Genomic DNA, 9,486 nt, shown 5'->3' on the forward strand with positions numbered 1-9,486 from the left:
GGGGCTACAGTGACCCTTCTGAATCAGCTCAGTTAGTGCTGGTACTACAAGCAGAACTCTTGCTTAAATCCATGTGCGTTTGGTACGGTGATCAGTACAACTTGAGAAATCATCTGTTGTGGTAAACAGAGAAAAAGTAAGATATGATCATCTGTGAGGATGACTCCTTCTTTGTAAGCTTTGATTTTATGTCTACAGGTAAAGATTTTCTCTCTAACTTAACTGAGCCTCTCAAAGTATTAAAATGATTAATATCCCTCATCTTCAAGGATCCTTCTAATGACTTGCTGTTCTCTCTTCCAGGACATGAGTGTCAACTGCTCTCTGTGGCAGGAAAACAGCTTGTCTGTCAAACGCTTTGCATTTACCAAGTTCTCTGAGGTCCCTGGAGAATGCTTCCTCCTGTTCACCCTCATCCTCCTCATGTTCTTAGTGTCCCTGAAAGGAAATGCACTCATAGCCCTTGCTATCTGCACCAGTCCATCCCTGCACACCCCCATGTACTTCTTCCTAGCCAACTTGTCTCTTCTGGAGATGGGCTACACTTGCTCTGTCATACCCAAGATGCTGCAAAGCCTTGTGACTGAGGCCCGGGGGATCTCTCGGGAGGGTTGTGCCACACAGATGTTTTTCTTCACGTTCTTTGCTATAACCGAGTGTTGCCTATTGGCAGCCATGGCCTTTGACCGCTATATAGCCATATGCTCCCCACTACACTATGCAACACAAATGAGTCGTGGAGTATGTGCCCATTTGGCAATTGTTTCATGGGGAATAGGATGCATAGTGGGGTTGGGACAGACCAATTTTATTTTCTCTCTGGACTTCTGTGGACCCTGTGAAATAGATCATTTCTTTTGTGACCTTCCTCCTGTCCTGGCACTCGCCTGTGGAAATACATACCATAATGAGGTTGCAGTATTTGTAGTAGCAGTCCTCTGCATATCCAGCCCATTTTTACTGATCATTTCTTCCTATGTCAGAATTCTGGTTGCAGTGTTGGTGATGCCTTCACCTGAGGGGCGCCATAAAGCTCTCTCCACCTGTTCCTCTCACCTACTTGTAGTTACACTCTTCTATGGCTCAGGATCTATCACCTACTTGAGGCCCAAGTCTAGCCACTCACCAGGAATGGACAAACTCTTGGCCCTCTTCTATACAGCAGTGACATCCATGCTGAACCCCATCATCTATAGTTTACGGAACAAGGAAGTAAAAGCAGCACTGCGAAGAACTCTGGGACTGAGAGAAGTTCTGACAATCAACAGGTAACAGAACCCTGAAGAGTTGATAGCTAATAATAATGCATAAAGAGCCCAAGTTAACAAATAAAAACCGGTAAATTCTTTTCTCTCATATTGAGTATTTCCATAATTTGAAGGTATGTTTCTACTTTGTATTGTTTTCTAATTGCTAATTCTTAAATGAGGTCAAACACTAAGGAATGCAAGTAAAAGGCCCAATATTGTTGAGCATTTCCATTAAGTTTTAGTCTAGCATGACAATATAAATTGCCAAGTTGAAAATTATAGCCCCTGGTTTACCTATGATTTATGATCTTTATTGAAGCATGTCTCACACAACTCTATATTCTATAGTAACTGTAAAATGGGTCTTCTTTCAGTCCACATCTCCATTTTTATTAAATAGTCCAATTCACTAGAAGTTTCTGAATTCTTTGTGAATTATTACATCAAAAGTGTACAAACATTCCAATACACTGAACTGTTAAGATTTGAGACTATTTGCTTTAAAATATTAAGGAAACCATGAGAAATATTTTCAAGAGCTTCCATGACAGTTTCTAAAATAATATTAATGTATTAATGTCTGGCAGTCCACAGGCCACTCAGGCCAAGGAGGCAGATAGGCTTACTACATACATTTGTTTCTCTCTGCCTTCTTCCAAGTCCAATGCTCTAGTCTCTTCCCTAGATCTATAATGGAACACATACAGTAGTCTGAAACCACCAACTCAAACATATTATTAAGACCTCCACCCTTTCTTTCTCCAATTCATTACACTATCCCAGACTCCAACATCAGCCAGCATTGCCTGTGAACCCTCAGCCTCAAAAGTGTAGTCTAACTATGGATCCTCAAGGATCCCTCCTTTCCACCAAACCCAATGCCCCAATCTCACTTCCACCTCTGTAACAGATCAGCTGCTGAGGTCTCCACCTCCTTTCTACCCACATCTATATAAGATAATACAGTTCTCTTCTAACGCTCCACATGTATCCTCTTATCCCAGACCCAAGTCCAGATGGCTCTCCCTGAGAACTTGCCTCCCAAGCCTGACTGAGAAGCAAATAGGCCAGTGAAGCAGGCCGGTGAGCTCAGATGCTCACCCGCCCAGCTCTCTTTCATATCCAACCCCCTGCCTCACTTACAGGTATCAGTGTCTACCTGTGGAGGGCCTCAGCTCACTTTCTGCCCATATTCCTCAGGGACTATGATGATGGTCTTGGTAGAATAGCCAGTTTTCCTCCTTCTGGTGAACCCTCTCTGCCCTTCCCTCCTATATCATCCCCATTTCTATGTTTCAACCCAAAAACCTAACATCACATTTTACCCAAAACCCCTAATAGCCACATCTATCAGAATCCCAGAAGAATTTCTTACCAGGTAAAACATAGCCACCACAGGCTCCTAACAGTCACAGAGAGCAATGTAAACCAAGGAATAAAAAACTCACACAACAAAAACAAGACCAGGTATCAGAACCTAGAATTACAATCTTCCAACACCAAGAAGCTTTGACCCCACTTTAAAATATAATTAATAGAGATTCCAAGATGGTGGTGTCAAACATGCTCTGTATCTGATCTACAGGAAGGAGACTAGGGACCCGACTGGGAGCCATGGTCCACAAGACCTGGAGAACACTAGGTGATAGTGGTCCACACAGTGCAGACCACAGGCAGGTCTGGCCTCAGGTCATCCAATGGCCAACAGAGCATGAGGGCCCAGAGTCCAGAGTCTGGACCAGAACTGCCTGCAAACTGCATCAGCACTCTATAACAGGAACTCCGTATCTGGAACTGAACTCTGGGCATTGAAGCACTAGCCCTCCTGGCCTGGGGAAACTCAGGAAAACAAGTGGATCTGTCCTTAGATCCATGCCAGCCAACCTGTGCCAGTCCACAGAAAGCCCAGCTGTCACATGGGGGCCGAGGTGGCTATGGACATGTTATCCAGCCACAGCTGCATGGTCTGAAGAGGAATGGCCAGAAACCTAGTGATCTGACCCAGCATACTGGTCCTGCACAATTGGGCAGAACTGACCCAGCCTAGCCAGGCTCCATAGCACAGCAGGGCCTCCCATAGTCTTGGGACAGGCTGGGCAGGCCTGAGGTGATAGGAAAAAAAAACTAACCAGCCTTCTTAACCCTGCAGAACTGAGCCACCACATTTGCACATCTGAACGGGACCAGGCAGAAACCTAGAGAACAGCTTCAATGGACCTCTTGGACAATTGGGCAGAACTGACCCAGCCTAGCCAGGTTCCACAGTGTAGCAAGGCTTCTCATGCTCTCGGGAGAGGCTGGGCAGGCCTGAAGGGATAGGGCAGAAAACAAACCAGCTACCCCAACACAGAGGGAGTTCATGTGCAATCAGAGGGGACTGAACAGTCACAGCTGCACATTCTGAACCTAACCAGGTAGAAACCTAGCTACTGGCCCCAGCAGACTGTTCTTGTACAATTGGGCAAAACTGACCTGGTCTAGCCAGGCTCCACAACACAGCAAGGCCTCCCATGCTCTTGGAAGAGGCTGGGAAGCCCTGAGGGGATAGGGCAGAAATCTAGCCAACCAACAACAGTCAGAGGCAGTAGCTGCTCTCTCCCTGGTGGGTGGAACCTAGGCCCCACTGCCTGGATGGATCAGGCAGAAACCTAAACAACTGCTAGAAGCCAACAGGGGTTCAGGCACTCTAGGGTGATCTGAGCCTAGGACCCAAAGCACCAAGGCCCAAGGGCAGGGTATTCAAAGCCTAGCCAAAGATAAGATAATCTACTCTACATACACTACCTCTAACTGATCCTAGGGCTGCAGAGCACCAGCATCTAACTCTGCTGATACCATGAGGAGCCCAGGTGGAGTTGAAACCAGGTCACCTGCCTGTTTCAGGGAAAACTTCTCTGGTCACCATAGGCAAGGACCCTAGATCTATAATCACTCACCAAAAATCCACTCTTAATGACCAGTGAAGGACACCAGAAGCTACCTCCCAACATTAGAGACAGCAAGATGACTAAAGGCCAGCATAAGACTGCAAACAACAAAAACCAAAACAATATGACATCTACAGATCCTAGCTATCCCAAAGAAAGCACCCATTAGAACTCAAACACAATTAAAATACAATAAAATGACCTCAAATCCTTAGCAATGAAGATGATAATGGAAGAAATGAATAAAGTCCATAAACAAATGCAGGAAGATATAGCCAAACAGATTGAAAATATAAAAGAGGCCTATGAAGAGAAATTGGAAGCAATTTAAAAAATTACAAGCAATCAGATGAAGCAAATCAATAAAACAGTTCAAGATCTGAAAATGAAAATGGATAAAATGATAAAGCACAAACAGAAGAAAAATGGGAATGAGGGAACTTAGAGAAGAAAGCAAGCAATGTTGAGTTAAGCATCTCTAACAGAATTCAAGAGTTGGAGGAACAAATCTTGGGACTAGAAGATACAACCGTAAAACTTGAAATAACCATCAAAAATGGTAAATCTAAAAATTTCCTGACACAAAACACCCAAGACATCAAGGACACCATGAAAAGAAGAAACCTGAGGATAAGAGGCATTGAAGAATGAGGAGATGCCAGATTCCAAGGCCCAGAAAATATTTTCAACAAAATCATAGAAGAAAACTTCCTCAATTAAAAGAAGGAGATGCATATAAACATACAAGAGGCCTACAGGAGACCAAAAAAATAGACAAGAAAAGAAAATCAAAGGATACAGATGGTCCTAGAAATCTACAAGTAGAACAATGTGATAGGCAGATTTGGGCCCAGGGGTCCTGCTCAAACTAAGGCACCAGCCAAGGACAATACAGGAGGTAAACTTTAAACCCCTTCCCAGATCTAGCCAATGGTCAGAATATTCTCCACAGTTGAGTGGAGAGTGTGATACGACTTTCTCACGTACTCTGGTGCCTCACATTTGACCATGTCCCCTGGAGGGGGAGACCTGGTGGCACTCAGAGGAAGGACAGCAAGTAGCCAAGAAAAGACTTGATACCCTATGAGAATATACAGGGGGACGTAATCCCCCTCAGGAACAGTCATAGGGGAGGGGAATAATGGGAAAATGGGGGAGGGAGGAATGGGAGGATACAAGGGATGGGATAAACATTGAGATATAACAAGAATAAATTAATAAAAAAAAAAGAGGAAAAAAAAAAAAAGAAAAGAAAATCATCCCGCTACATAATAATCAAAACATAAAATATACAGAACAAAGAAAAATATTAAAAGCAGCGAGGGAAAGGGGTCAAGTAACATATAATGGGAAACCTATCAGAATTACACCCAACTTCTCATCAGAGACCACAAAAACCAAAAGAGCCTGGACAAAGGTCCTGCAAAACCTGAGAGACCACAGATGCCAGGCCAGAAACTTTCTATAACCATTGATGGAGAAATCAAGTTATTCCATGACAAAAACAAATTCAAACAGTACCTATCCACAAATCTGGTCTTACAGAATTTACTAGAAGGAAAACTTGAGCCCAAAGTGACAAGCTACAATGAAAATTACATGAGAAATAGATAACTACACCATCACAGAAACCTAACCACACAAACACTCTACTACAACCAACACCAAAATTAAGGGACTTAACAGTCACTGGTCATTAATACTTCTCAACATCAATGGTCTCAACTCTCCAGTAAAAAGACACAGACTATTTGAATCAATGCATAAACAAGACCCAACATTCTTCTGCATTCAAAAAACACATCTAAGCGACAAGGATAGACATTACCTACTATAAAAGAGTGTAAAACGGTATTCAAAGCAAACGGACAAAAGAAGCAAGATGGTGTATCCATTTTAATATCTAATAAAATAGATTTTCAACCAAAATTAATCAAAAGATATTAGGAAGGACACTTCATACTCATCAAAGGTAAATTCAACCAAAATGAAATCACAATTCTGAACATCTATGCTCCCTCTACAAGGGCACCCACATTTATAAAAGTATTATTAATAAAGCTTAAACCACACATCGATCCCCACACATTAATAGTGGGAGACTTCAACACACACTTTCACCAAACTAAATCAGGAAATAATGACACTAACCAATGTCATGAATCAAATGGACATAACAGATATTTACAGATCTTTTCACCCAAACACAAAGAATTATACCTTTTCCTCAGCACCTCATGGAACCTTCTCCAAAATTGATCATATAGTAGGTTACAAAAGAAGCCTCAACAGATACAAGAAGATTGAAATAATACCTTGTATCCTATCAAATCACCATGGTCTAAAGCTGGACGTCAACAACAGCAGAAATAACAACAAAAAGCCTATACACACATGGAAACTAAATGACTCTCTACTTAATGATACCTGGGTCAGGAAAGAAATGAAGAAATTAAGGACTTCCTGAAATTCAATGAAAATGAAGGAACAATGTACACAAATTTATGAAACACAGTGAAAGCAGTGCTCAGAGGAAAATTCATAGCACTAAGTGCCTTCATAAAGAAATTGGAAATCTCCCATATAAGCAACTTAATGACACATCTTGAAGCCCTAGGGGGAAAAAAATCAGAAATACCCAAGAGAAAAGACATCTGGAAATAATCAAACTCAGGGCGGAAACCAACAAATTAGAAACAAAGAGAACAATTCAAAGAATCAACAAAACCAGGAGCTGGTTCTTTAACAAATCAACAAGATAAACAAACCATTAGCCAAACAAACTGAAAGGCAGAGAGACACTACCCAAATTAACAAAATCAGAAATCAAAAGGGAGACATAACAACAGACACTGAATAACTCAAAGAATTATAAGATCCTACTTCAAAGGCAAATATGCCACAAAATTTGAAAATCTAAGGGAAATGAACAGTTTTCTTGATCGATTCCACTTGCCAAAATTTATTCAAGAACAGATAAACAAATTAAATAGTCCTGTTTCTCCTACAGAAATAGAAGCAGTCATTAAAAGATTCCATCCAAATGAAGCCCAGGGCCAGATGGTTTCAGCACCAAATTCTAGCACACCTTCAAAGAGGAGCTAATACCAATACTCTTCAAGCTACTCCAAAAGGTACAAATGGATGGGATATTACCAAACTTGTTCTATGAGGCCACAGTCCCTTTGATGCCTAAACCTCACAAAGACCCAACAAAGAAAGAGAATGTCAGTCCGATTTCTTTTATGAACATTTATGCAAAACTACTCAATAAAATACTTGCAAACTGGCGGTGGACGTGGGTCATGTGGTGGGCATGGGTCCATGGGGTTCAAAAGATGAGGTTCTCCGTACATTCTGAGGATGATTGTGGCCCAGAGCTACACAGAAATATTCACCCCTGACTGTGGCCTAATTGGGAGGAAATGGTTAGCACAATGTAGTAGAAATACCCAAGCTGAGATTATCCAAGATGGTGTCTATCACACAGTGTATCTGATCTGTGGAACAGCAGTGACTGCCCAGCCACCAAAGGACCATACTGAGAGCTCCTAAGCACACTGCTGATGTTTTCCAGAAAGAAGAAAATCCTGTCATGTGGAACGTCCATGCACCCACAGACCCCCAAGCTGCTGCCACTGCTGCCACCGCTGCTTTTCAGGTTGTGGCCTTGTGCACTGTGAGCCAAGGAGATGGCATTTGAGGATGGCATGCTGTTTGAGTCAAGCCTGAGTGAGGACTACACTGCCCACACCACAGGCCTCATGAACCACCTCTTATGGGCTGAGGCCATGCTCAGTGCCAAGAGCTGGATCATACAGAGGTGGGTACTAGGAGCAGCCCTGAGGTGGGGACCCATGGTGGATGGAACATGTAATGGAACCAGATGTTCAGGAGACATGAATCAACAGAGCCACAAGTTCCCTGGGACAAGAAGCTGAGCTGGGCCAACATCAATGGTTTCTGTGAGCAACTCAACAAAGGCTTTGACGGGCCTCCACTTGCCGTTTGCTTCACAACCCACAAGATCCACTTCCCACAGCAGTAGGAGGCCATCCAAGCCTTGATGGCCAGCAACAATCTGGTGAATTGAATGGGAGCAGAAGAGCTGGCCCTGAGGACACAAGAGCTGGTGAACCAGCCCTGCTATGATGGGTGAGCTGGCCCTTCCCTGAGGACATGGGAGCAGGGGACCTGGCCCTACCATGATGACATGGAAGCAGGAGAGTGGACCCTGCCCTGAGTACAAGGGAACTGGCCCTGATCCAGGGCTCTGAGTGGACCTCATCCCAACATCCACCCCATGTATGACTTGCTGAAACACATGAAGGGGACAGACTAACAGATCAAAGATTAAGAATCTCCTTGACACACAGCAACAACAGGATAACCATTTCACACCTAAATCACCATTGTCTGTAGCTAGGGTTGCAGGAATATTAATTTGAGTACCCATTGTAAAAGATCCCTTCCCCATAAATATGCAGCTGTATCAGCTACACAGGGTCTCAACTTCCCTGTTTGCCCTCTGATCCTACACATTTAATCCATTGTACATTTTGTCTTGTTTAAGATAATTTGCTAATTCCTCTCTGAAAGTAGCTTAATGGCACACACCTTTAATCTCAACACTTGTGAGGCAGAGGTAAGTGGATCACTGTGAGTTTGAGGCCAGCCTGGTCTACAAAATGAGTCCAAGACATCCAAGGCTACACAGAGAAACCCTATCTCAAAAATACAAAAAACAAACAAACAAGCAAAACTCTGTGAAAGTTTCTCCAGGGCCTTACACTACTGTAGTAAATAAAGTGGATCTCTCCCTCAGCTCCTCAACCATAACCCAAGCATTTAAGCTGCAACGCAACATTGTTCTATGACAATGTTGTCAGATTTGATTTGTTCTTATAGGTCGGCATAGCACCCGTCACCAAGCAGTTGGTCTTTAACAAGATTTATCCCCTTCTATAGTGTGTTGTTCCATTTTTGTAGCTTCATCTTTCCACCATGACAACCCTTGTAATGACTGACCAAATTCTATCACAGATGACACCAATCCCTTCCAATCTTGGAGAATAATTCTATTTAGCAGAGCCCAGTTACTTAATATTTGTTTAACAAAAAGGGTAATGCTTTCTATGTGACACAATAGACTCTTTAAATGCCTAAGTCTAACACTTCTTTTGGATATCATGTCATCCCATCATAAGCATTGTCATCACCATTATTAAATATACGTTGTACAAATACTGGGAAAGCTGAAGGTGCCTGTGTAGTCCAAGGCAACCCCTCTACTGGCATGCTTCACCCAA

The 9,486-nt window shown here is 42.9% G+C and overlaps 1 protein-coding gene across 2 annotated transcripts; it reads left to right on the plus strand.

Moving 5' to 3' along the window:
• The first annotated feature begins 303 nt into the window (after window positions 1–303).
• LOC127191069 (olfactory receptor 10C1-like) lies at window positions 304–1,272 on the plus strand. Of its 2 annotated transcripts, XM_051148307.1 has the most exons (2): window positions 307–658; window positions 1,067–1,272. In XM_051148307.1, exons 1-2 carry the CDS (start codon window positions 307–309, stop codon window positions 1,270–1,272), a joined length of 558 nt encoding a protein of 185 aa, XP_051004264.1. The 2 variants fall into 2 exon arrangements, with proteins under 2 accessions (XP_051004265.1, XP_051004264.1); XM_051148308.1 differs by having other exon boundaries at window positions 304–1,272.
• The last annotated feature ends 8,214 nt before the right edge of the window (window positions 1,273–9,486 follow it).

Source organism: Acomys russatus, chromosome 6 (genome assembly GCF_903995435.1).
Source record: "Acomys russatus chromosome 6, mAcoRus1.1, whole genome shotgun sequence".
In the NCBI taxonomy this organism is placed as follows: Eukaryota; Metazoa; Chordata; class Mammalia; order Rodentia; family Muridae; genus Acomys; species Acomys russatus.